We start from the raw sequence: 27,644 nt of genomic DNA on the forward strand, positions 1-27,644 counted from the left end.
GACAGCCACTTTGACTGCAAATTTACTGAAAACTACTGCCGAAATTTGACGTTAACTTGACGGCAATAGAATATTTTATGTTGTGCACTTAGTTAATGTCAACTTTTGATCAATATTTTAAATAAAAGCAACTTTTCTCTTCCACTATTTTCAGAAATCACTTTTCGTTGTCAATTCTTCTTCCAAAAGTGATAGCAGACTGAAGCCAACTTGTGGTTCAAGTTATATTCAAATTATGGTCAAACGTCAGAAAATCTCATGGTTGGTAGCAGCTTTTCCTCTGAATTGAAGGAAATTGACGTTAATTTGATGTTGAAATTACCGAAAATTAGCTGCCCAAATTTGCTGACAATTTTACAGCCAGAGTTGAAAATAAAAATATGCGGTTAATTTTTTTTCAATTTGAAGGTAACTTTTTACGTCAAAAAAAAGTCGGTGATGTTCATTCTAACCATTTACGAATGTAAGCAAATTTATACATAAAATTGTCTACAATTTGACTGTAAAAAAATACTTAACAATTTTTCAAGTCAAATTAACAATAAATTGACATAAAATTTGCCTGAGAATTGATGACAACTTTTGAAGTAAATTTGCATTCTAATTCGGGCAGTAAATTTACGTCAAATTCAATAGCAAGTTGCATACAAATTGTCGTTATAAATGGAAAAGTCCGAAGTTGACGGAAATTTGAGGAAAAATTCAAGGAAACTTTTGCTAAAGCAAACTGTGCTATTAGGGAATATTTCAATTTTGAATGCTCTCTGGTGGCAAATTGCATGAACCTTCCTCTAAAAAGTGAGAGGGTTTTCTCTCTGAAAAATTCATACCCCCCGAGGTTATTAATAGAGAGGTTGGGTCGTTGGGTCAACATCACTAACACTGACTAAGTGACTAATACTAACTACTATCCAAATATTAAGTGTGGCCTACCCGTCCTACCCCAAGTATTGAATAAGATTGTATTTGTGTCGTATCGAATAGTTGTTTAAATTGTTATACTTGTGGTTTATAACTGTTGTTATGCTTGCTGTTTAAGGTTGCAGTTCACAGAAAGTATTATACTAAAACTCATTCAAAAAATCATAATCTTATGTAATTACTAAGGTTTGATATTTTTTATGATCGATAAGACAGGACAAGACTATTCGTACCCAGGCGTGTACGCACCGTGTAAATAAAATTTAGATAATATATCATAAATGCAGGGTATCTATAATATTATCTTAACGTTTTTTTTTTATTTTATATATGAAATTATTTTTAGATGAATCATCATGTGTTGTCTAATACAGAGTATTATTTTTTATGCAAATTTTATTATTAATTAATTTATCAGCAGAGAAATATTTTTTGGTTGATAAGATTTTAAAGAAAAAAATTACATTAGAAATTTGAGATGTATCTAAAATTTTTTTCTAAAGTTTGTTTCTTTTCAATAAACAAAAAATCATTTTCTGCATATTCTAACATTTATTGTATTCTATTGACAAGTAACTTGTTTATTAAAACAATAAAATTTTTTAATGACTTGTACTTTAAGTATAATTCATAATTATATTAATTTAATAATTTATAAATAAGTTACAATTACCTAGACAGCATCCAATCTAAATTAAAATTACTTGTGATTAATATCTTCTGGAAGGCGCCTTCAAAAAATCTTATAATGGCTTAAAAATATCATTTTTAAACCTGATTAAAAGAATAGGTTCGAAATAATTTGCAATGTTAAAGGTCCATGAGAAGGGTGATTCAAAAGTATTCGAAGTATTCAAAAGCATTAAAAAGTATTTAAAATTATTTTTTCTAATCGTTCTAAATTTTTTCTTTTATTAAGGGTAAGAACATGCAATTAAGAGGTTTTGAAAACACTATGAATAAGACGTCAGTGTTTTGACACGATGTATTTTTACTAATTTCTAAATCAAGTTAAAATTAAGATTTTGAAAGGAAGGCGTCAGTTTCGTGAAATTTTGAATTATTCATTTTTATAAATTTATTTAGGTGTCGACGTATAAACTCTGTAAGAGATCAGTGAAAGGTAGATAGATAAAAATGTTTTAAAAACATCTTCATCTGCTTTCCTATTACTAATCTCTATGCTAAATGGATAACTGATGCATCCCTGCTTAAAAAATCCGATAGATTCTTATAGCTGTATGTATAAGGCCCTATACTTAACTATAGCACTTCTCATAGAACTCATTCATTCTTATAAAATTTCTATAGGAATGTATGAGGATCTATTGGATTCTATGAGATTTTCTAAACAGGGATACGAAGAAAATTTTAAGTAATGCCCCCGGGATGTATATTGTGACTAGCGCGTAGTCGTGTGGTCTGCGAACTAAAGTGAAGCTAAGTGCGCAGGCGCTACTAAAGAGATAGTAAATGTTGATAGAAAAATTTTTCTTACAAATAATTGTTTTTTACTTTGTAAAAATTAAAAAATATAAACATAGATAGAAAAGAAATCAATACTTACGTAGGTAATAACATTTTTGACCATAACAACCAAGTCAATAACTAAGACAAAAAAATTTAGAAAACAGTTGACCCTGTACACTAACTTCTTATTAAAAGAAAGGATTTTGAACGAATAGAAAAAAAAAATTTTAATATTTCTTAATGCTTTTGAATACTTTGAATACTTTTGAATCGCCCTTCTTATGGGTATTTAACATTGCAAATCGTTTCTTTTAATCAGGGACCTCAAAACTTTGTAGTATTTTCAAGCTCCTGGAGCTTGAAAATAGTATTGTAAATAAATTTTCGAGCTCAAGAATGGACATGTCTTGCATTGACCTACGAAAAAAATCAAACATAATTAGAAATATTAGAATAATTATTATTTTTTGAATTTTTGATTAATTAAATCGATTCTTCGGAACACTTCCAAATGCATTTCGGTTAACCGATTAAATCCGATTAATCGGATTGCATTGTAATCAATTGAGTTGCAATCAGAATTTTTTAATCAGGTTGTATATTAATGTAGAATAAATATACTTTAATTAATTATACAGTATTATCCCAATACTATTGTTTCTTTTGCATGGCAAATGATTATTACTTTTTATTAATTAGAGAAAAAACGATGAGAAATGCAGTAGCAAAAGAGTTAAACAAGACGAAATTCTGAAAATAATAGAATAAAAATAAAGGCAATCCATTGAGTTCGCATACTTGCATAAATTAAAGGATAATAAGTCTAGTTTTTGGGTCATTTTAAACAAGCCATAATTTCCCGAAAAATCATAGAGCAGAAAAAAAAGTTGAAACCCTAAGATTATAGTCTTGAGATCTAGGAGTCCAAAATTTTTATTATTAGTGGGTTTCTAGTAATCATAAGTGTAATTTTTCCTTTAGACTAAAATTTTTCATGTCGTTATTCATTGAAATCAAATAAATTATAATTAGATTTAAGTATTTAGTGATTATTTCTTTATTTACAGCCTGAACACTAAGTATTAATTTTCATTGTGCGCTTTTTTTAAGCATCAGAAAAAATACAAACATTAACAAATCAATTATCTAAAAAAAAAAAAATTGAAACGTATATTCCATCATAATAAATTTTATGAAATAATGAGTATTAAAAAATATTAACAATTGAAAACTTGTTAAAATTAATTTCAGTAACTCGATTTAGTGATTAATGAATATCTTGATTGTTTCTATAGATATTTCAACAGCACTTCATGTTTTGAGACATATCAGTGATCAAGTTAAAAATTTAAACAGTGTTCTATTGCATAAAAATATTATCAGTGACATTGAATTACTGATTTCACTGATTGAAGATCCAGTATTCCATGATATTGTTGTGATTTTTGATTCGTTAAACGATTTGAACAATCAATTTCTACAGCATCCATCAATTTTACCTGCTGACTTTATCATCAATTCAAATGGTCAGTTAGAAGTATCGATTTCCAATTTAACAAAACCACCTGTGAATGACATTAGATGTCAGGAAATTTACCAAGAAAACAGTGAAGTAGATGATCAACGAGTTCCAGTAGTGCCTTCAGCCGATATTGATGGAGTAATTACTATTGAGGTGAATTTTTACTATTTTTTACAGACAAGAAAGGTATCTCAGGTGGTCACCCCTGATTTCGCTGAGACTGAAATACGTTATTTTATGTTGATATTTATATTCAGAGCTTAAAATTTGTCAAGTATCTTTTTAACTTTTCTGTAAAATTTTCATCAAATGCCGATGTTTTGAGGTCCAAGAAAGCTATTTTGACTATTTTCAAAATCATGCCCAAGTCCTTGTGTGTATAAATTTATGTATGCAAGTGTGCGCGAATGTTGTTTGCGTATGTATGAGATATTATTGGAAAAATATGGTCACAAAAGTTATATCAATTATTTATATTCATTTTTCACCCAATTTCAAAATTATTTTTGGTATTTATAATTTTCGCAGTGCAAAGCAAGACGTATCTCTTCGAGCTCGAAAAAATCGATGCATTTAAGAGCTCATAAATATATTTACAATAATATTTTCGAGCTCCTCGAGCTTGAGTTACTTTATAAAATTTTAAATCTTATAATTTTTATTTTTTTCTAGTTTCATCAACCTGAAGAAAGTAGCCTCGATACTAAAGTTGTTGGACCGTCTTACAATGGAAATAAAGATTTCCTCGTTTTTCTCCAAGAAACTCAACCTAATGAAATATCAGCATGGTAAGAAACAATTTTGTAATTCAAAAATTTTTATGAAAATTTGTGATTTTTCGACACTGAGATTCGGGTGAAGAATATGATTGTTGTACGTTTAAAATTTTAAATTATCTTGTACGGTCCCTGGTTGAAAATACTGATTGAAAAGAATTGAGAAGTGGTCACTCCATGCAAACTGTGTATCTATATATACAAACAAAAGAATTTAAATTATTGAAAAGAATTCAAATTTCATCATTTTTAATTCTTTTCATTCAATATTTTAAAACAGGGTTTCAATCTTACGACATTAATTGAAACCAATTGATGCTTGAGAAACATCATAAAGTATAAAAATCGTCATGCAGGTTCATGCAGGCGGATTTTTTCCGGGTATAAATGTTTTCTATCATAAAATTAATGTACTCAGATTTATAATTTTGCCATGCATAGTTTTTTTTTTATTTGTAAAAATATTATGATTTTACAAAAATTTTCACTTTCCGATTTGATACATCGACAATTATTCTTCCGTCTTCTGGGGTTCAGGAAAAACCATTTTCTTTGTAACCTACAGATTTTGTTCGGCATTCAGATGGAAACTGAATGGATGACACGCGACAGCGAATCGATCCACCGCATTTGATACTATTACAGGTGCAGCAATCAGTTCTTTGCTGATATCTTTTATATTTAATAATGACATTTTTATTGTTTTCGATACTATTAGTACTTTGAAAACGTTATTGTAACCTGTTATGACAACGCGAATGTTCAATTACGAGAGTACATTATAGTCTGTTTTTAAAAAAAATTTTTTTTTTGTTTTCGGGGAAATGTTCTGTTTTTCTTTTTTTTATTATTTCTCTTCGTTCTACAATTTTTTAACTCAAGAGCTCAAAAATAGCGGCAAGTTTTAAAGCTGGCCTGAAGGGCTAGATAGTTTTAAGATTTTTTTACAATTCGTGGGAATAATAATAAAAAGTGACCTTCATTTGCAAGGTACTTGTTTCCATGATAACACTGTAACTTTATAACGCATGCCCACACAAGATTGAGGTTTAGCGACTCGAAATAAAGTTCAGTTTTAAGCGTGATATCGAATAAGCTTATTTCTAATACGACGTAGTCAGTAACTATAAAAACTGTCATGAGTTCACTTTGCGGAAAAATGAATTCATGCTTCGAAAAATTGTGTCCTACGGTTTTTTACTTAATACCATTGTGATGTTAATATTATTTCGGAGTTCATGGACAAAAGCTTGCAAAATGAGAATAATTAAAAACATTCCTAATGCTTAATTTATTTTAATCATACTTATTTTGTGTATTAAGTGTATTTTATTATTTTTATGACCATGTATGAAATTAGTGATTCTTCATATAAATTATAAAAATTGATAGAAAAATGAGTTCACATGTCAACAAATTTTATTTTTACAAAACCTCCAGCTTAATATTTCAAACAAAAAGATTCAATCTGTTCCGCCACGAAAAAAATTATTTGCTTCTGATAAAGAGAAAATAACATTGACTTAGAGGTAAAAAACAACAGATCATTTGCTATGAATTTGATTGCACTTTTAAAAAATTAAACGATTATAAAAAAAGTTTATTGTACATATGCTTTTTAAATTTCAAATTTTAAAATGTGAAATTTTTACAATTTTTATACAATAGACTTACAGACTTTAAATTTGAAATAAATATTAGCTACAATACGAGAAAATCTATAGCGGCAATGTTTTTAAAGAAATCGATTTTCAGTCAGGTTCGCGTGAGCGTCAAAAATAGAAATTTTTACATTTTTCAAACGAAAGAACTACATGCATGAAATTAAAAATCAATATTAGCTACAAGAGAAAGATTCAATTGCATAAATTATTTTTAGAAAATCAGTTTTTATGGGGTTTTGCGAGGCCACCTAAAATACAAAATTTTCACGTTTTTTAGCCATAAAACCATAGACCGAAAATTTTGAATATAAATTAGCTGTAACGTGAGAAAATCAATAGTGTAAATTTATTTTTATAAGATCGACTCTTATGGGGCTTAATAGGGTTTATATGAATGGGCTTTTACTCTATCTATTTTACGTTCAAAAGGTCACTACTGGGATTTCGACATCAATAATTTAAATAAAATGACGGGTAACAGCGAGTACATGCATATAAGAATCTGTAGGCTCTTTTTACATTCGATTAATTCATCTAATTTTGCTTTAAATATTTCTCTAACCCGCAAATCCTAATTTTACCAAGTTTACAATTATTGTCTGTCTCTCTATCCGTATGTTCTCTAATAACTCAAGAACAGCTTGACCGATTTTGATAAAATCTAGGATACCGTAAAAACATGCGATTGCGCAAACGATAGACCATATGTCATGTCGATTAATCATGTGGTAATGTTATTTTTTTACGTGATATTTTTTTATTCATCCAACCGATAATCATAAAATTTCTTGTAATAATAAAAATGGTTATTTTAACTTTCCCCTATATAAATGTAAAATTTAAAAAAACACACACGTACAGACCTCTCTAAAAATGTCAGAATAGTTTTCTAGGGTCCTAAAACGTCTGCTAAAAACTTGATTTATGAAAATCGGGGTTAAAACAATAACGTGGCAAATTTTTGAAAATTTATAATCTTTTAAGTGAAAAGTTGAAAGATGATCGGATATAATATAGGCCATTTCCAATTTATCATGTTGTAGATAAATATGTCATACATATAAATAAACTTTTTTCTTGATAATATTTTCTGGAATTTCTCGATAGAGTAAAACTTATGTCTGAGTTCTGTAGAATTCGCGGCATAAAATTCTTCAATTGACAGATATCTATATGAAATCTATCTAAAGCCAATTTATATTTCAATGCAAAATGAAAATTATCAATATACTTTTGATATTTATATTTATGTTATGATTATATTGCAGTAAAGAGCAGATGAGAGAAGCTGATCGGATTTTACCAGATGATGTTCAGCTATTGGATTCGAATATTTTTCATAATCAAGCAATATCAGCCCAAACGAAAGTAAGAGGCAATACAGAATCGAATATCGATTGTTATACTCCAGGTAAATTGATTATTTTATTTATTTTTTAATATTTTTTGTTCAGATTTATTTTACACGATAAAGTACTGTAATCCCAGTGATCATGATCAAGTTTCCATTATATATATTTTTACACAAGCTAACACGCTTAGGGACTAGAATAACAACTTACACTCTTAAAAAAAGATCACAATTAATGAATTTTCATAAGATTCTATAATTATGTTTTAGATGTTGAATGTTCTATACGTGTGGATGAAATATCTGAAGCTTCTACTGCTGTAATTGGCGATAGTGAATTATTATTATGCCGTGAACATCTTGAAAGCAGTGGAATATCTGAAAATGACTGGTCGTATTCATCTTCAGTGAATTTAAATGCGAGCAAAAAAACTGCACCACCATTAGATGTAATCGACAAGAGTCCATCAGTTTTTGTTGAACCTTTAAAAGCCGTCTCGGATATGGTAGTAAGTTTTTAAAAAATTATATTTTAATAATCGTATTACCATTATTCATATTAAATAAATTCTGCAATTGAAATGTGCTCTGATTGTAAGAAAAAAAAGTTTGGAAAATCCAAAAGTGCACGCCTCATAACGGTTATTCAAAAATACAAAGTAGTTTATTATTTAAATATTTAAATATTCTACTGAAGAAATTAGAATTAAATAAATAAATAAAAAAAAATAAATGGTATTGATTTTATTACTTTTTTTTATCATTACTTTTAGTTACTTGAATTTTAGAGTTCAATCTTTCGCGGTATTGGCGTTCGATGAAAAACATACAACGCATGCGTGTACATATTTATCAGCCTGGCTAACAGCGCTCCGACGCGGCCAAGCTGAACGTCGTATAAGCATAGAAATATACCTTTTTTGACCAGTATTTTTCAATATTTTTTTTATTAATTATAATTAAACGACACTGAATTGAACCGCCATTTTAAATAGCAAATAATCCGGTGTAATTCTAAAGCTAATAAAAAAGGAATGGTCCTGATACGTTAAGTTTTTCGGGCGTAATCGTGGCACATCCACACGTACAGACATCCGGACGTCAACGAACAATTTTTTAAAATCAGATTTTTTTTAATATTAAACAAAATATATGTGTTTCAAATACATCGAATATGATAGTTAAAGCATTTCTCTTGATAATAGTGTACTTGTATTATCTTACAAATACAAAATAAATGCATCAGAGGCAATTGAAGTCTGCAAAATTGTTTGAGTTGGACATGTTGAGTGTAATGCACAACCTCAACGCTTCGCGTTATGAGGTGTGCAATATTATTTAGCTCTGTTATAAACCGATACATGAAGTTATAAAATCATAGCCAACATGTTCCATCAGAGCAACTTTCCAGGTTAAAAAAGTTAATTATACCATATATGGTTACAGTCCTAAATACCCTGTTTTTAATAACTATCACAATAACAACTCGTCAAAAATAACCTGATACAAAAATGACTATTTACAAAAATAACTTCATACAAAAATAACCAGACACAATAATATCATTGTAATTAATATCTAAGCTGGTAATAAAAACTTATTGCCACCATTTCATATCAATTTTTTTCATTCATTTATTCATATCAGATTTATATCATATCGATTGGATATTAATGCATGCAGTTATTGTTAACTAGTTATTTTAATATATAGTTTTCATTTTTATGGTTATTTTTGTCATTGAATATTTCAATTTTATGGTAATTTCGCATGTCTATTTTTGTATGGGAAATTTTTTTTTGTGATATTTTGAGCGGACACCACAATATATAACACATGGTAAAATAATCCTCTAATCTAGAATTAAGGTTTCAAAATATGTACAGTACATAGACAAATAAAGTAGATTCATAATTAACCAAGTAAATATATAAAAGATATTTTTTATTATCATCAGTGAGTTGTGCTAATGTAAATCAACTCTATTTTTTCAGTTAAATACCGAGTGGGCACAGGTTGAAGTTGTGAATCTGGTGAACGATGGTACTGGTCTTGGGTTCGGTATCATTGGAGGAAAAAGTACCGGAGTTGTTGTCAAAACGATTCTTCCAGGAGGTGTGGCTGATCGCGTACGTATTCATAACAAGCATTTTATAGTATTTACTCTAATGACTGGCTTTGTCCTTGGGTAAACCACTACCACGTTCAAGCTTTCATAAAAATTTTTTTTATGCAAAGTTACTTGTTTGTATAATCGATACATCTCACACAGAATGTTATCAACTCAATTATTCCACCGACTACTCATACTTTTTTCCTCACCGCGATCATTTGTAAAATCGGCTGCGTATTAGAAACAATAGCGCCTTTCATATCTCATTTATTGCAATGCATTGCTTCTTAACTTGAACACACAATTTTTATAAACAAGACACTTGCTCAGATGCATTGGATTCGTGAGTTAATCAGCTGTTTTGTAATGATTATTCATTAATTGATGTTAATTCTACAGCAGATCTCATAATAAAAACTTGATTTTTATCATTGTCGAAAAATTATAGGACAATCGACTACAAAGTGGCGATCACATTCTGCAGATAGGAGATGTCAACTTACGAGGAATGGGAAGTGAGCAGGTGGCTGCAGTATTACGGCAATCAGGGACACACGTGAGGCTTGTCGTTGCCCGGCCAATTGAACCTACATCTCCAGATTATCAGGTCTTGAAAAATTAACAATTTATTTTAATAGTTTTTTAGCACTAAAGAATTACTTCAAGTTTATATTGAGAAATTAATCTCTATTTGTCTTTTTGATATCTGCTATTTATCGAGATAAAGTAATCATCAAAATTTTTTGAGATTTGTGATAACTTTGTAAAGAGGCTGTAATTCAATAAAAAATATTAAAATAGTGATAAAAAAATTTTTTAAGCAAAAAATTTTTCTTTTTCCATATTTTATTTTGAAATTTTGTTTGCTCTGTTCTAACTAAAAAATCATATTAATAATTGCAAAAGAGATTTTATGAAACGTTTTAATTTTTCTAAAATAATCCATGGGCTCAAATCTTTGTAAACAATTAGGCTTTTTTATGAACTTTGAAATTTCAAATTTGAAAGATTGTCATTTTAATCTACTGCTTAGATTTATTAGCTCGCAATACAGAATTGACTATTTTAGAACCTGACCCAGCACCAACCTTTTTGTTTTGGGATCGATGACCCTTAATTTGGTTTTACATTATTCGTAGGCACAAAAATAAGTACAAAAACTCAATTTTTAGTGAAAAAAATTTTCACGTCATTCGAAATAAGTTACAGCTTTTCGGGCTTTTTAAATTGATCGTACACAAGCTCCGTACACGGTAAGTATTATAAGCATTACAAGCAGCAGCTCAGATGTGGTCAAGTGATGAAACGTAATAAGAACTCCGGGTACATAAGGGCGAGTAAGTCGGCACGAATACTTGAGATCTAGTCATCATTTATAATAAATTGGTATAGTGAGGACACTCAACAAGGCCCTCAATTTGTACTCCAAACGTCACTGAGTACCTTGAAAGTGGGTCTAATTTCGAGTCTAGTCAAATAATTCAGTGTTAATGTTGTCTTAATTTAAAATTGATTATAAAGTTTTTTCTTTTTGTTCGATTCGATCATGTTGACTTTAAATATATAAAGCTTTAAAGCTAGCTTTTTTTTACCGCAACTTGAAAATAATTTAATCTCTCAAAAATGTTTTTCTATCGATAAATCATACGTACCTCATAGATTGAAGTGTAGGATAACATATTTAAATTCGAATAAAATTAAGCGCCTTGCACTGCTCCCTAAGAAGTTTGCAACACTGTGCACAGCTACCAAAAATTCCACTTTTAATTATAGTTTTGTATATAAAGCGATCGCAAACAGGTAGGTAAGTAATAAACTGAAAACACTCTAGTGTGTAAAACAACAAAAAAATAATGCAATAGCAATAACCGACACTCAATGATATCAAACTTGGTCTTTAAAATTAATTGATAATTGATTCAATAAATATACAAGTTCTTGAAATATATCACTTTTCATTACAAAATTATTAAACGAAAAAGTTGGAACGAATTGAAAAATTTACAAAATTAAAAAATAGTTATTGAAACTTTCTATAAAATTGTGATTAAAGTTAAAAATAAATAATTTTTCAGCTATTAGAAGGTTTTTTTATTGTTATGATTACAGGCATTGGAAAGTCATGCTCCGATCGTCCCTACAAAAGTTCTTGGAGATCCTGAAGAGTTGAATCGCCATTTACTCCGTAATGTCCCAGAAACGTATAATATTCACTGCATTCAAAAACAATTAGGAAGTGGCAACAAGCATATAATCGAGCAAGAATCAGATTTTGAATCTCATGTGAGTATTTTGACCCAAAGACTTCTAAAGAATTATATAAATTATATAGTTAGATAACTTAATGCAAACATTAAAATGTTTAGAAACTAAAATGAAATAGTTTAATGGTAGAATGTACATTATATTAGCTAATTATCTACTAATAATTGAACTAGTTGAATATTATTATATGGAAACCGAATAATCACTTTAATTCTTCAAAAATCTACACTTGCAAAACAAATTCTGTAAATATGAAATTATTACAGGCCAGACCAGGACTTATTATGGAAGTTGTTCGCAATCCTTTGCCTATCGAAGCTGCTCCTTTTATTCCATCAGCAACATTAGAGGAACCTACAGGTCACCTACAAGCTTGTGAAAGTATAATTGAAAAAAATTCACTTCCTGAAACGGAGCGCTTCAACGTCGAGTTAAAAAAAGACATCTGTGGACTCGGAATAACGATTGCTGGTTATGTGTGTGAAAAAGGTAATGATACTAAATTCTAATAAAATTCAATAGAACAGAGCTAAATTAAAATCATCTCACTCGATCATAAAAATAGTTTATTTCTGCAAGAGAATTGTTTGTAGTTAATTCCTTATAGCTTACGAGGGATCATATGTCTCATCTAAGTAACAATAAATAATTTTAATTAATCCTTACCGGGACCCTTTGAAATTATTACAGGAATTCTATACGATTCTTACAGAACTTGTATAAAATCTTTATAGAAATCCTATAGTATCCTCACAGGACTCATAAGATATTTACAGAAGTTGTATAAGTTCCTTGAGTATAAATAGTTTAGACTATCCAGTATACACGGAGAGAAACGAATAGTAATGATTACTATGCTATGTAGTAACCAGACTCATTTTTTGTACAATGGTAAATTATGCTATGTAAAATAGGACTCATTACCATTTTTCTGGTAATGATTACTATGTTACATTGAAACAACTAAAATGGTAAAAATCGCTATCTAGAATGGTACTCAGTTCCATGCTAAAATAGCTGTCGTTACAGTTTAATAAGTGAGACAAAGAAGTTAACATGCGCGGACGTTTGCACAGTAATCTGTGTATATGTGTATGCATGTATATGTGCGATGTATATTATTAAATATTTTAATTTATGTCATTAATATATATCTGTTATCACAAAATGATTTTTTTTGAGCAATATATTAATTATTTCAATAGATTAATTAAATTTCTACATATATCTATTTATAGTAACTTGAGTTATTTGTTTTATCATAACCTTATTTACTAAAAATAAAATAAATAAAAATCGTAAACGTTACTAGGTAGCATTGTAGTGATGTTGTCCATTTACATAGCTCTCTCGTCAATGTAGAATGGTAATCATTTTTATGCTAGCATAGTCATCGTTACTATGTAGAATGGGGGGGGGGGGGTTACTCTGTCCAGTGGCTCTCGACGCTAAAAAATCCTCGTTTCTATGTAACATAGTAATGGTTACCATTCTACATAGGAATGGAGTTCTGTTTTTGTCAAACTAGGTCCAGGAGGCAGCATCATAGCTCACTCGATGACGCGCAAAAATTTGATCTGAAAAATAATTTCTTAACTTATCTAACAATATGGATACAAACAATAATAAATATCTCACATGGAATGTTGCACAGTTAAAAGAAGATAACTCAACTATTTATTTACCTGTGTAATAACTTTCATTTTTTCCAACAATAAAATCCTTCGCGAAATGGTTAAGACATAACCTCGGTGATTTCGAGGACCGAAAATTTACATTTATAGTCTTTTCCCAAAGAGTCCGACGTTTTCCATCATTGGGAAAAGTAAAAGTTGCTTTTCATTTACAAAAAGGAACATATCACTTACCCATATTCTGTATAATATTTTAATTTCTTTGATATCGAATATATATGATGATTACGCGACACTAGTAGCTACTCCAAAACACATATTTAACTGACAAATATACTGTATATTTATTATGGTCTGATTTATATTATTTATCGAAAACATCATATAATTGATTGTAAAATTGAAAATTTCTTGGGTTTTTTTTTCCTAAGTCACTCTAGAACAAATTTTTTATGTCTTTTTAAATTTGACATTTAAAAATTTGTTCTTGACCAAATTCACTATTATGCTGCTCTCAAACGGAAAAGTTTGGCAAAACGGGACCCCATTGGAACTACTTTTTTCTCTTCGTGATATTTTATATATACATATATACATCTTTATTTCTGTACTTTGACGTTACAATACAGATGCACTTTTTTTCAGAGGAATTATCAGGTATATTTGTGAAAAGCATAAGTAAAGGAAGTGCTGCGGAATTAAGCAATAAAATTCAAATCAATGACCGCATAGTAAAAGTTAACAACTATTCGCTACAAGGATACTCTAATCATGAGGCTGTCGAAGTTTTAAGAAACACAGGGAACACAGTCCATTTGTGCATCGAAAGATATCTCAGAGGGCCTAAATATGAACAGCTGCAACAAGCCATAGCTGCTAGTGAAATCAAACTACCTCAAATTTATTCTCCATCTATTACAAGTTTACCGAGTTTCTCTTTTAGCACGGTAAGATTTATTGCAACATATATGCATATATATGCATACTTATTTGATTTACTTGCGCAAAGTGAATGCGCTTCTATGCTATATTTATTTTTATAGATATATTTTAAGGTAGGCTACGTAAAATGGGAATATGAAAAATGATATGTAAACTCTCATGTTAATGCAACAAGAGTTTGGACACTTATCTGTGTCTTTAGAAAATTTAATTCTCTTATAGAAACGTTTCTAAAGTAACAATAAATTTCTTGAACTAACAAACTGTTACTTTCAGGCTTAGGGTAAATAATTTTTCTTTGGAAAAAAATAAATTTTCCTAGTACACAGCTAGTTTTTTAAACTAGCGATCAATTTGAAAAATGCTATTTATTCGTCTGAAATGACGAAATCATCTCATTGGGATTGAGTACCAAAATAAAACTGAAATGTTATGATTTGCATTCAAAATAGATAACAATTCCAACAAATGTGCGTAATCAAAATGAATAGAATTTTCCTTTTTCAGTTTGAAAATTTTTAATTAAAATTTTCGTTACTTAAACGTAAAAATAAGGTTTGTGTTAATAAGAACTTTTTCTTCTATTTACTTCTCAAGGTAAAAAAATCTCCATCTAAAGAAATTATTTTACTCAAGTTTTTATAACTTTCAGATAGAAGTAAAAAATTCTGTAGCGATACAACTTGTATATTAAAATACTAATTTTTAACTTCCTACTAAGAAAATTAAAAATTTTGAGATCATAGAAAGATATTCTGACTCATTTCAAGATGATCCCGAGTGTATGTATGTACATATGTAAATAATCTATAATTTTTTAACAGATTGACCGATTTAGATCTTCGACGCGGTATTCGAAACGGCTTATCAATTCCTAATTGTATGAATTGAGCTTAATCGGTACATCACGTTTTGAGTTATTCTCAAAATTATATTTAAAAAAAATGATTTATTTTTAATCTGTCAGGCCGCTTCTGCTGCCACGATCTTCATATATTTGCTGCTACACAGGGTTTATTACCTTTAAAATGCAGTCTTTCAAGATTTTCGTGAAAATCTTACGTATAGCATTCAGAAAGGCCTGCAGTTTTTTGGGTCAGACAATCACCCTTTTTTGGGATGAGCACGGTTCGCCTTTTCACAAACCAGCTAGGAATTGGTTCGTCTCCTTTGATGAAAGCTGTGAAAATTTGTTGCAAGATGACGCTCGCATCCACTATTATTATTATTATTATTTTTTTTATCATATCTATTTATTAATCTATTAAACTAAACTAACATATTTAACAACATATGCCCTATAACATTACTTTGACGCAGATATATTTTTTTTTCCTCCCGAAAATTTCCAATTTCCAGAGTTGATAGTTAAAAATATTCTTTATCATTGAAATACTAAGAATGATTGTTTTTTTGTCTTTATAGATCGAGAACTCAATCTAAAAACTGAAGTCATCAAACAAAATTAAAAGGTATCTATTACACCGATTATTTCATAATTTTGTAATGGATTTGTTCTTTCTTGAAAAATTTTATTAACGATTTAAATATTTATCCTTCTTATCATTATGGTTCGTTTATCATCCTTAATCAGATATAATGTTGTTTTCGATAATCTCTACAATTCGATTTAATGTGACAAAAAAATAAGTCTGTTGTTTTACTATGGTCGTAAGCTAGAATTATTCGATTTCGTAAAGGTCGCAGTTTAAGCTAAATATATATTTAGATTGTTTTTTCTCAATACCGTTTACGGTAAGTTCGTACACTAAATGTGTAAAAAAGAAAATTCTAAATTACTTCTCTCCAATAGAGAGTCTCAATCACCATTTTCCTCCACCTGAAGGCTTGTTCTTTCGATGTATCTTATGTTCGCATTAATTCTTATTTCAATTCTACTAGTACTTTACTGTACGTGCGAATGGACGCTTATCGATCATTTCATGATCGACTTTAATAGATTCGTTCTCTATTGTAATCGATCTATAAATATCTTCAAGTTACTGGGTAAACAATACTAGGCTGTATAAATCTTGAAATAACCAATGAAGAATCAGGCATCATTTCTTTTGACCTTTAACTAAATTCAGCTGTAATCATGTAATTTTATTTAAGGAAACTATTGCTGATTTTTTTCTAAGAAATTCATTTTTATAAAGCATATTATAAATACTTGAAAAGTCGTTACTTTATTTTATGGAATTCTTCCGAGCGCTAAAGAAACGCAAATGGCCATATTTTTATTTACTGAAATGTTTGGAATGCGTCCTCATATTCATAATATAAATAATGTACACCTTCAATTCAAAGTAACGACACTTGGTTTACTCGCAAATGGTAACTATCGTAGGCACCACTGCCGTTTGCCTTTCTGTCTCTCGACGGTGTTAGCGGTACGGCCATTAGTGTTTTAGCAAACCACAATTATATGATGAAATAAATAACTGATTAATAACTAATTTATTTAGTAATAAAATAATAAAACAATTTATGGTAAACAAAAAAAAAACCCTTTCATGGTGAATCGATTGATTACAAGATTAAAATATAAACTTATACATTTGGTATGTAAGTAAAGAGAACATTGCTTTAAATCTCAAAGATATGGACTTCAAAACGTCCAGCATGTGATTATATTTACATAACATCAGAACACGGAGGAAAAAATATTGTCAGAATGACTATCCACTGTATCCTCAAATGACGTATCGTCAGAATAACGATTCGTATACCTAATTTAAGAATACTCACATGTTAATTTAACAATCTATAGTATCGTTAATTTAAAGATATGTATTTAGGTTAGAATGATTATTGATTTATTTAATTAAAAAATACGACAAATAGTCTTTGTAACGATATGTACTTTCGTTGATATAGGTATCTGTATCGCCAGTGTGAGGATCCGTACAGCTAAATTGGCTGTGTTTCATCGTTCTCGGTTGCCGTATGCCTAAATACAGAGTTTGCGCAATAGTCATGTCAGTGATTCATGAAATGCCTAAAATAAGGATGCGGATCGTCATTTTGACGATCCACTGTGAGGATACTCTGTATAACTGAATTGGCTATACGGCGTATCGTTAAGTTGACTATCCAGCGTATAGCCAGAAAGACGATACGGATACTCATTTTGACGATATTTTTCTTTCCATTAATGGTTAAACTGATTGATTCTTTAACTTCTTGAGCGTTAGCGGCTGACAAATTGCGTCGAATGCCACAACGGACATCAAAATCGGTCGATAAGTTCAATAGATATCGATGATGAAAAATTAAAAAAGTTAACAATAACGTAACTTTTCGAATTATTGAGGTTTTTTAAACTTTCGTAGATCTTCCATTGAAACCAATTTTATAAAAAAAAATCATTCATTCATATCATAGAAAATATTTGTTTTAAATTTTGAGTCGGCAGATCTCTTGGTTAAGTTACATAGAAATTTAAATTTTGAACATTCATATCGTAAGCTAATATTCATTTAAAAATTCAAGTTCGTCGGCCTTTTGTCCAAATTTGTAAGAATTTATGTTTTTGATGCTCCCGCAAACCCCTATGAAAGTGAATTTTCTGAAAAAAATTAACGCCATTAATTTTCTCGTATTGCAGGTAATGAACATTACGTTTATTTTAATTTTTAAATTTGTAGGTCTCTTGGCTAAAAAATGTAATAAGTTTCATTTCTTTTAGACTCGCAAACCCCCATAAGTGTCTATTTCCTAAAAATAGTTTACGCCATTGATTGTCTCGTATCTAAGGTGATGGTAATTTCAAGTTTCAAGCCTGTAGTCTATTGGTTACAAAGCTTGACAATTTTCATTGTTTACGCCTCCGTAAACCCTCATATAGTTCAAAGAAGGCTGAAGACAGACCCTTGCCATATTAACCGTTCCTAAAGACAATTCGTTGCCATATAGCGACCATTGCTACGGACAAACCGTTAGAGAAATATGGTAATTAGGTAAAAAAATCCATTTTGAATAGGAGTTTCATAGAGTCTGTTCTTCTAATGGCTGTCTGTGTCATGAGAGGAATTTATGTTAAATTTCAAGTCAATAAAATCTATAGTTTTGAAGATCTCGTGATAAGTTAGTGAGTGATTCAGTAATATTTTGTTAATTTGTATATAGCTTTAGTAGAATAGAGGTAATAAAGGTTCTTCTGCCCATGCTGCAACAAGCATTTCGATCTACAAATACTTACTATCAAGAAAGTATTTACTTCAACTGCTGTTTTGTAATGATTAGAATTATATTTTAGGCATTATGATAGCATCTATAAAAATTAGAGAGAAGGCTCTTTCTGATGACGTGCAGCAAATTGTTAATTAATTAATTTTCATTTCTTTAATTAACATTTAAGAAAATAAAAAAAAAGTCTGATCCTCAAAAAAAAAACATGTTTTGAACAACTGACTTCAAAATATTGATTGTATTCTCGGCTTTCTAATGCATATATTTCATATCCTTATAGTAAATTAGTTAATTTTATGCTTGTGTTACAGATTCCTCACCCGCAACAAGAACTGCAATATACTGAAAAGTAAGGTTATTAGTACAATAGAACCTATGAAGAAAGAAATCACTTCACAATCATCTAAAATTCGATACTTCAGAAACAATGAGAACATATCTCTAGTAAATTTTCAATCTGTCTTGATATGCTCTTGAAATTCAAATAAATTTCTAGTGATTTTCAAAAATCTTTAATTAAATACATTAAAACTCTTCATTTAAAAAACCTTATACTCTAGTACTTGATTAATTTCATGAAGCTTTACACCTTTGAGTGAAATTACAACGCCTCTTTCAGCGTACTTTAATATTGAATACATTTCAATATGGTTAAACTCCGCGTAAAAATTCAACTAATTATTAAAATTCTATTTTCTTTTATCCAAAACTAACTTCGCTTACTTTACTCATAACCGTAGTTTTGACACCTTCAGATAAGCCGGGTTTAGCTGTTGCAAAATATTTTTACCAATTGATATCTTGCTATTTGTAGCATTGTTCTTTTTATAATCACGCCGTTGCCCTTTATTTAAGTTAGGATTTATATGTATTTTCCAAATATATATACTCCAAAAAAGTTGTCTTTTAGCTTCAAATTGAATCATCTCAGCTTTGTTAATTGTTCTTCGGCTATGTCTGATTTTATTTGAGAGAGATTTTTTCAATAGCACGGAAGACTGCTTCACGTGTAATCCTAACTGCTTTCGACCTCTAAATGATTTCAAATACGGCGGGTCTCGATTATAGTTTATATATGCTGGGTTATACTTGAAAGATATAGTACTATTGTGATAGGGTGTTTTTTGCTATTCGACTGCCTGATTAGTTGATTTTATTTCCCGTCTTTTATTTTGGGAATCCTTCCTTGTGATTACTAGGACACCTTGTCACCACCCTGATTCAGAAATATAATTTGGAATGATTCAATCCATGCTAGCGTGTACACCTATATATAATCAATTTTGCCAACTTTGAATTGTTTTGGATCGTGTTTTAATTATTCCAAATTACATTTCTGAATCAGGGCAGACGTACTTGCAAAAAGCATTCTGACTACAAGAGTGGAAGCAAATAGTCGTTTTGCAAGAGACCAAAATTGTTTTGCTGTTCACCAGCTTCGTGTTTTGCTTAGTAGCTGTGACTCGCAAAGAATTCTCTGTCGTTAAAGCTGTGGTTTGGAAATTATTTTGTCCACTTGAGGTTTTGCGTTTTTTTTTTTTACAATGATGGCGTGGACCAACTCAGCAGCGGCACCGAAACACCTTAGAAGCTTTGACGTAAGTCTCATATCATATACCTCTATAGTTTGCCAAACACGCGTATTAAATTTATAAAGGTTTTATTTTTTTTTTCCTCCATGTATTCTAATACTAAAATTTCTTGTTTGCTTTAAATAAATAAAAAAATCATAATTAAATTAAGAATCTACAAAATTTAATAAGACCATTACTCTCTTTCCTATCCATTTTTTCCTTTCGTAATTAGTTTTTTTTTTTTTAATAATATTCATTTATTAGTGGATAAATACGTCTTTAATCGGTTGTAGAAAATACGTTTATAAAAAATCCGAACTCAATATCTACCGTTAAAATGCAATGTTTCGACTGTGAAATGACAATGGGATATTAAATATTGACCATATATATGCAGTGATACAATGAAACAAGAACACCGGTTTTTCTTTGTTAAAACTCTATGCTCAGACTTAGTTGTGACTATCAATTTTCTGGAAAATCATCATTAATCTACCATGCTTCAACCGTAATAAAAAAAAAACGATGAGGGTTAGTAATTTATACGATTACGCAATTATAATTTTTACTTACTGGAAAGCAAATTTCTATATTTCTATGCTACTTCTAGTTTGTCTCCCTGAAATAGTCATTTTTATGTAAAAAATATCAGATTTTTTTGTGTAACATTCTACATGTAATTGTAGTTCGACGGAATATAATTATATCATCAATTTGGGTATAAGGAATATAAACATCTAAGTTATTTTTCCGCACCATAGTCAATTATTTTATGATAATATAACTCATTGCGTAAATCGCTTCATCAGTTAAACCAATGATTTTATTTGCATATGCAAAGTAGATAAAATTATCATTTAACAGCTATAACATCTACTTCCAGCATCAAGGTAAGTCAATGAATTTAAAAGCAATAAAAAAATTAGGCATAAGCCATTAAAGTGAAAATTCTTGTTTCAAAAATTTTATGATGAAAAGAGGAAAAAGTACTTATTTATCACAAACTGAGCAAAAACTGCACTAATACGCTAGGCAGCAGCATCTATCAGATTACAGAAATAGTGGTTCTTTTTTCCACTTTTGTAGATCTGAAATCATTATTTACGATACGAGAAATCGATGGCACAAATTTTTTTAGAAAATCAACTCTTATGGGGGTTTGCAGGAGTGTGAAAAATGAAAATTTTTACGTTTTTCAACCAACAGATCTACGAACTTGAAATTTTCAATGAATATTATCTACGATACGAAAATATCAATGTTGTAAATCTTTTTTAGAAACTTGACTCTTATAGGGGTTCGCGAAGATGTCAAAATTTTATATATTTTTAACCAGGTGACTCACAAACCTGAAATTTTGATTAAATATTGCTCATAATACGAGAAAACCAATGGTCTCAATTCTTTGTCAAGAATAGAATCTTATGTGGGTTTTTCAAAGCACCAAAAATGGAAACTTTTATATTTTTTTATCAATAGGCTTATGAAATTGTTAATCGTTTTGAAAATTTTGAACTTTATTTTTTTCAGCTCAAGCGCACTTCAAAGTAACTAGTTTCTTTTATCAAAAACTGATCACCTGTGCGTCAAAGGCAAAAATTGTGGAGACCATTGTTTCGGAGTTTTATTACGTAGCTTCCCGTGAATCTTAAGTTGATACTTTTGGGTCACCTTGTTATTATGAAATAAAGTTTAGGATAGAAAAATCTGAAAATCTAATATTCTTCTGACATCTATGTTTTTTTTTTTGATAATTTTCTAACTAATCATTGATTTGGTTATAATGTTATAGGATGGTGATACTCTTACTGAAGTTGAAACGGAAGTCAATATATTAAACAAGATCAATAATTCCAGGCATCATAGTATTAAAGATCAATTATTAACTGTTGATGACAAGGAATTATTTGCAGAGCCGTTTTCAAGCGATTCTAGTGATCCAACATCACAAAAAGAAGACACTATAAAAGCTAAATGGAATAGAATCGTTGGATCAGATGTAGAAATTATCGTATGTTGAAATCATTTTTTATCATTATTTACTAACTTTTACAAATGTATAAAATTTCATAGGCTAGCAAACGTTTCATAACTTAGCAATGTTATTTTACAGGTAGCACAAATAACAAAGTTTGCAGAAGGTAGTGGTCTTGGAATAAGTTTAGAAGGTACAGTTGACGTCGAAAATGGGGAAGAAGTACGGCCACACCATTACATTAGGTCAATACTTCCAGAAGGCCCTGTAGGTGGCAGTGGAATTCTTCGACCTGGAGATGAGCTCTTAGAGGTAACTCAAAAATCATTCTCATTATCATTTCGCAGTAATTAACAAAAAATCGTATTTTTGTTAATAATATCGCCATTGATATGTGAGTTTTTTAGAAATTGATAATTATTAAGATGAATTTCATCAAGATCTGATGAAAACTCGATTTTCGAAAATTGGACTGAGTTTATTAACTTTTTTTTGAAGATTTCCAGTTTCCATAGCGGGAAGTTGAAAAATTTTTCATTCTAGATTTATTATAAAAAACTGAGTGCTCAAAATAATTATTTTTAATAACAATTCTTTTTTACTTCCAAAATTATTTATTAAAATTAAAGATCATAAGTGATAATGACGCTTAGTCACAAAATTACTAAATAACAATAATTTAAAAGCAATCTTGGTTATCTCTGATTACATTCGTGAATTCAAGACCATTGCGAGCGTATACTTCTCTCGCTACTTTCAAAACATCAAAAGTTGGGTTTTTCTCGCGTGTAAATATCATCGGGGTTTCAGTACTGGAATATAATTATTTTCAATTAGTTTATAAATAAAATTTTTAAATTTATTTTACACTTTTATAAACTCACTGCGTAGTTCCATTATTCACACAGGTCCAAGCTACTATGTACTTGTCATAATCAACGCCAATATAATTGCATTCTCGATGGGTCAATCCCAAAATTGGTACATGGTGATCGAAACTTACCTTATTATTGGTAATCAAAGATACCTCGCCTATAATTTTCAACATCTCGTTGGTTCTAATTTATGAAATATTAAAAAAATAATTTACATAAATAAAATATTTTAAAATAATAGGCTGAAATTATGAAATTACTTAGTCGAAACGCTAGTAGAAACAATTGTTGATACACCCTCATCGTTAGGTGAAGACCAAAATTGTTGCCCACACTTTTGTGCTTTGTCCGAATAATAATCGCCCTCTCCATACCTGATCCATAATCCACTCATCTGATAAAAATTAAATTATTGTACATTGTCTACTCAAAATCAAATTTATAAGTTTAGAATAATTTTGGTTAAAAAAAAAGTACATACTCTGTCCATATCAAGTGGTTCCTCAGCATTCACCTCAGGGCAAGGACCATTTCTCACATATTCACCAAAAGCTCCAGCAATTATGCAAAAATAAATAACACCGTGCAGCATTTTGCTATAGACTATTTTGCGGCAGCTTGTATAGAGATGTCGTTATTAATGTCTGGTATATATACCAGCAGGACTGTTTAAAAATTAAATGTACCAGGTATTAATGGCCACACCTGTATATATCACGCAAAACAAAAATATGAGATAAGATTAAAATATAAATATTTTTATTAATAATTTTGTAAGAAAAAGCTTTTCTCATATTTATAAGAAATGTGAACGATAAATTATTATTTTTAATCTTGTTTAGTATAACTTTATTTTTTCAAGTTTTTGTGATGGCCGAAAAACAACTTCCACTTATTAAGTCAAGGTCGAATAAATTAATAAATAAATAACAGTGATATATTACGTCTTATTTCGAATAATTAATAAATAATATTAATCATTTGTAAATACACGTCAATTATTTTCATCATGTTTTTATGTTTTTTGATTATAACATCAGCTTTTCAAACGAAAGTTAATGTGAAGGAAAGCCCCGAGTCGAAATTTAAAACCTTGCTAAATTCTATTAGAAATTTTTGGGCACGAATTTCAGAATACATTGAGCACATAATTTGTATACAAAAGTATGTAGTTTAGTTAAGTTTATTTATTTACAATCATGGAGCTGCTGCTCCTTGTGATCAAATATCAAAATACATATTATTTTGTTATTATTATTAGCGATAACAATTACAACAAAATACAATATAATTTAGACGCTTACTCACTCACTTTAACACATACAATAGTTTAATCTATTAAAGCTCTACTGATTATCTAGATTCATTAAATACAAATAGCATTTACTTCGAAATTCATTTAAAGTTACTGATGTCGTAATTTCGATTGGAAGCGAGTTCCAAAAATTACAGCCCGTAGTTAAAAATGACTTCTGGTAAGTTGTTGTTCGAGCAAATGGAATTAGAAGAGTATCCGTCTTGTTGAAATTTCGACGAGATGCAATGTTGGACCTAAGGACTAATTCGTGCCCAAAAAGACCTGGTCGCATAAGACATAAAGCTTTATAAAATTCGCATGAGATAAGCTGTAGCCTGCGACTATGAGGTGTTAGCCATCCCAATTGATGTTGATGCCGCGATATATGCTCATCTCTCTTAATTTTCAATACAAAACGTACGCAGCTATTTAATAAAACCAACAATAATCTCTCGAGGTCCACTGTTAAGTTCGTGAGTGCACAGTTGCAATAGTCATAAGCATTACTATTCCAATTACCAGTCTACGTCCCACTTCTAGACCATTATGAAACAGCTTCTGTATAAACCTTATAAATGTCAGTTACAATAAAAAATGACATGTTTAGTCGTTATATAGAGATGTTAAAATTTAAAATTATTAATACTCATCAGAGTCTAAACATACTATAAAAACTTACTTAGTTTCTACAAAATAGCGAGATGTTAGTATGAGATTCTGGTTCTGAGTTTAGTTATGTTGATCATAATTGAGTCATAAAAGTGATCTGATAAATTTTATTTATTATTCACACTTGATTTACGCGTAATTCAGTAATAACAGAGTGAAGGTGTTTCAAATTAGTTTTTATAGAACTCGCGACAACAATGCCAGAAAACATCAAATAGATAACCGTCTATTTTAAAGAAGATTACATACAATCAAATTCTTAGTTCAAATTTATTAGTTTGTTAGATTTTTTGAAAATCCATTTATTTCAAGCCCAACTGTCTTGGTTACAGGTTAATGGACACCATCTATTCGGAACCAATCATACCGAAGTTGTATCAATTTTGAAAGAATTACCTTTACATGTGAAGATGGTTTGTGGGCGGAAAGGATCAGCGCAAACACCTTTATGTCCCATTAACGTAGCTCAAGATCAAGTAGCTTTTCAAACAAGGGTAAATATTCTAATGTTAAACTAAATATATTCAAGACATCAAAATCACTAAAAATACTATTAGTCCCTGTTCAAAATAAGTCCTTTAGATAGACTACAAAAGAGTTATTAATCAGATTTGACTACAAGGTTTTGAAATATTAAAAAATTAAAAAAATTGTACAATTCGACCATAGTTAGTATGTTCACTTATCTAATTCTGAAAGAAAAACGATAAGGTTGCAGTAAGTTTTAAGAAGGAAAGAATTTTAATAAATGTTGATACAGATAAAAAATTTTTTAAATTCTTTTTACTGTTAGATTGCAACCTCCACTCGTCGCTATATTTTCTATCACTGCCAAAAATGGAATTCCGGATTATAAATTCATTCGAAGCACCAGGCATTTAACGTTCATTAATATGAATACTCGTTATAGATCTGAATTTATATAATATTTCGATCAGAACCTCGCAAAAATTAAACTGTCTGAATACCATACATTCTTACTCTCTTCCATAATTCTGTTACAGAGTATTCTTGCTAGTTCACGACAGCAGCTTGTACCATTGTCTGATCGTCTTATCAAAGCTAAATCAGAAGGGTCATTGACAAGTATTACTTCTATAGTTGACTACAATGTAACTAAAATAAAATCCCGTTCATTGGAATTTTTAACCGGATTGGCAACGTGGAACACGCAACCTCAAATTGTTGAACTTATCAAAGGAGAAAAAGGCTTAGGGTTTTCAGTTTTAGACTATCAGGTATCTATTATATATTATTAATGAAGGAATTGGGACAGATCCCATGAAAAAGTCAAATATATCTTCTCACCAAGAATAAATTTTCAATGTTTTGAAAGAATCATTACTCGATTTTAATTAATTATAAGTATTGTACGATATGAAATAGAAACACTGGTTTTAAGAAATAATCAAGTGTTGCATTGCCAACAATAGAGATGACAAAAAATTTATGTAAATATATCTCTTTTTTTGTCTTTTTCCAGGACCCGAGGAATCAAGATGAAACTGTTATTATCGTACGTTCATTAGTACCTGGAGGTGTGGCGCAAACAAATGGACAATTGATACCTGGGGATCGTATATTATTTGTAAATAACGTACTTTTAATGAATGCGACATTAGACAAAGCAGTGAAAGTGTTAAAAGAAGCACCGAAAGGAAAAGTTCAGCTAGGCATCGCAAAACCATCACGCATACCTGATTGTTACTTTTATATCAGCAGTTCGGGATCTTACTCGAATGATATCGAACACAAAAAATTTTTTAGTGTCCTTAACAGAAAATTGAAAAAATACTATTATATGAATAATAATCAAACAAAACCTTCTCAATCATTAATCCATGTCACAGTATTCGATAATGTAAATGATTTTCAAAACCTTGTTGATTCAAATACAATATAAGATTACTATAAACAGAATTAAACATATTATTATCTTATTTTTCAAATCTTTCAGGTATTTTGTCACAATTTAAATATATTTTTTAATTGTTTTATCATATTTATTAGACTGGGCCAAAAAAATCGACTATTTTTTTCTTTAGATACTATGAAAATATTATTCCTGATGACCAAAAAAATTATTGTGCAACTTTGAGCCCTAAATATTGATTTTAAGAGGTGTGGTTATGACTATTCGTTTTTTGACAGAAATTTCATTTTTTACCCAAAACTCGTAAATCATCTATCTGAAAAATTTGAACAATGTATATTCTTAAAGGAAATTGAATGCTCTACAAAAAAGATCTCTTAAGATTTTTCGCTAAATTCACTTCTTCGAAAGTTATTCAGGTTATTTAAGTCGTTTTGACTAAACTTCAACCTTGAATAACTTTTGAAGGAGTGAATTTATCAAAAAATGTTAAGAGGCCTTTTTTGTGGAGCATTAAATTTTCTTTAAA

At 29.6% G+C, this 27,644-nt stretch overlaps 2 protein-coding genes across 5 annotated transcripts; one reads left to right on the forward strand and one right to left on the reverse strand.

Annotated features, from left to right (window-relative positions):
* Positions 1-840: 840 nt before the first annotated feature.
* LOC103569689 (patj homolog) lies at positions 841-27,162 on the forward strand. 4 transcript variants are annotated; one of them, XM_008547133.1, is made up of 16 exons: positions 841-947; positions 1,040-1,173; positions 3,687-4,066; positions 4,586-4,701; positions 7,622-7,764; positions 7,975-8,213; positions 9,699-9,833; positions 10,266-10,424; positions 11,927-12,100; positions 12,349-12,571; positions 14,362-14,663; positions 22,219-22,437; positions 22,540-22,713; positions 25,575-25,736; positions 26,247-26,480; positions 26,726-27,162. In XM_008547133.1, exons 2-16 carry the CDS (start codon positions 1,122-1,124, stop codon positions 27,143-27,145), a joined length of 3,132 nt encoding a protein of 1,043 aa, XP_008545355.1. In that variant the 5' UTR covers positions 841-947; positions 1,040-1,121; the 3' UTR covers positions 27,146-27,162. The 4 variants fall into 4 exon arrangements, with proteins under 4 accessions (XP_008545355.1, XP_008545357.1, XP_053593494.1 ...); XM_008547135.1 differs by having other exon boundaries at positions 841-1,209; XM_053737519.1 differs by having other exon boundaries at positions 841-1,173.
* Positions 23,057-25,568, reverse strand: LOC103569688 (uncharacterized). Its single transcript, XM_008547131.2, has 4 exons — positions 23,758-25,568; positions 23,537-23,670; positions 23,286-23,459; positions 23,057-23,213 (listed from the first exon to the last, which is right to left on the reverse strand). The coding sequence occupies exons 1-4, from the start codon at positions 23,866-23,868 to the stop codon at positions 23,081-23,083; spliced, it is 552 nt and encodes a 183-aa protein (XP_008545353.1). The 5' UTR covers positions 23,869-25,568; the 3' UTR covers positions 23,057-23,080.
* Positions 27,163-27,644: the final 482 nt, after the last annotated feature.

Source organism: Microplitis demolitor, chromosome 3, assembly GCF_026212275.2.
Source record: "Microplitis demolitor isolate Queensland-Clemson2020A chromosome 3, iyMicDemo2.1a, whole genome shotgun sequence".
NCBI lineage: Eukaryota > Metazoa > Arthropoda > Insecta > Hymenoptera > Braconidae > Microplitis > Microplitis demolitor.

What these genes read in the sequence shown, in the direction of transcription:
- LOC103569689 (XM_053737519.1), top strand. Translation starts at nt 1,122, where the DNA reads ATGATCGATAAGACAGGACAAGACTATTCGTACCCAGGCGTGTACGCA. An exon ending in AAGCCGTCTCGGATATGGTA is followed by an intron (nt 8,214 to 9,698) that starts GTAAGTTTTTAA and finishes CTATTTTTTCAG; the next exon opens with TTAAATACCGAGTGGGCACA. An exon ending in AATCAGATTTTGAATCTCAT is followed by an intron (nt 12,101 to 12,348) that starts GTGAGTATTTTG and finishes AAATTATTACAG; the next exon opens with GCCAGACCAGGACTTATTAT.
- LOC103569688 (XM_008547131.2), bottom strand. Translation starts at nt 23,868, where the DNA reads ATGCTGCACGGTGTTATTTATTTTTGCATAATTGCTGGAGCTTTTGGT. An exon ending in TCTACTAGCGTTTCGACTAA is followed by an intron (nt 23,460 to 23,536) that starts GTAATTTCATAA and finishes TTCATAAATTAG; the next exon opens with AACCAACGAGATGTTGAAAA. An exon ending in GTGAATAATGGAACTACGCA is followed by an intron (nt 23,214 to 23,285) that starts GTGAGTTTATAA and finishes ATTATATTCCAG; the next exon opens with TACTGAAACCCCGATGATAT.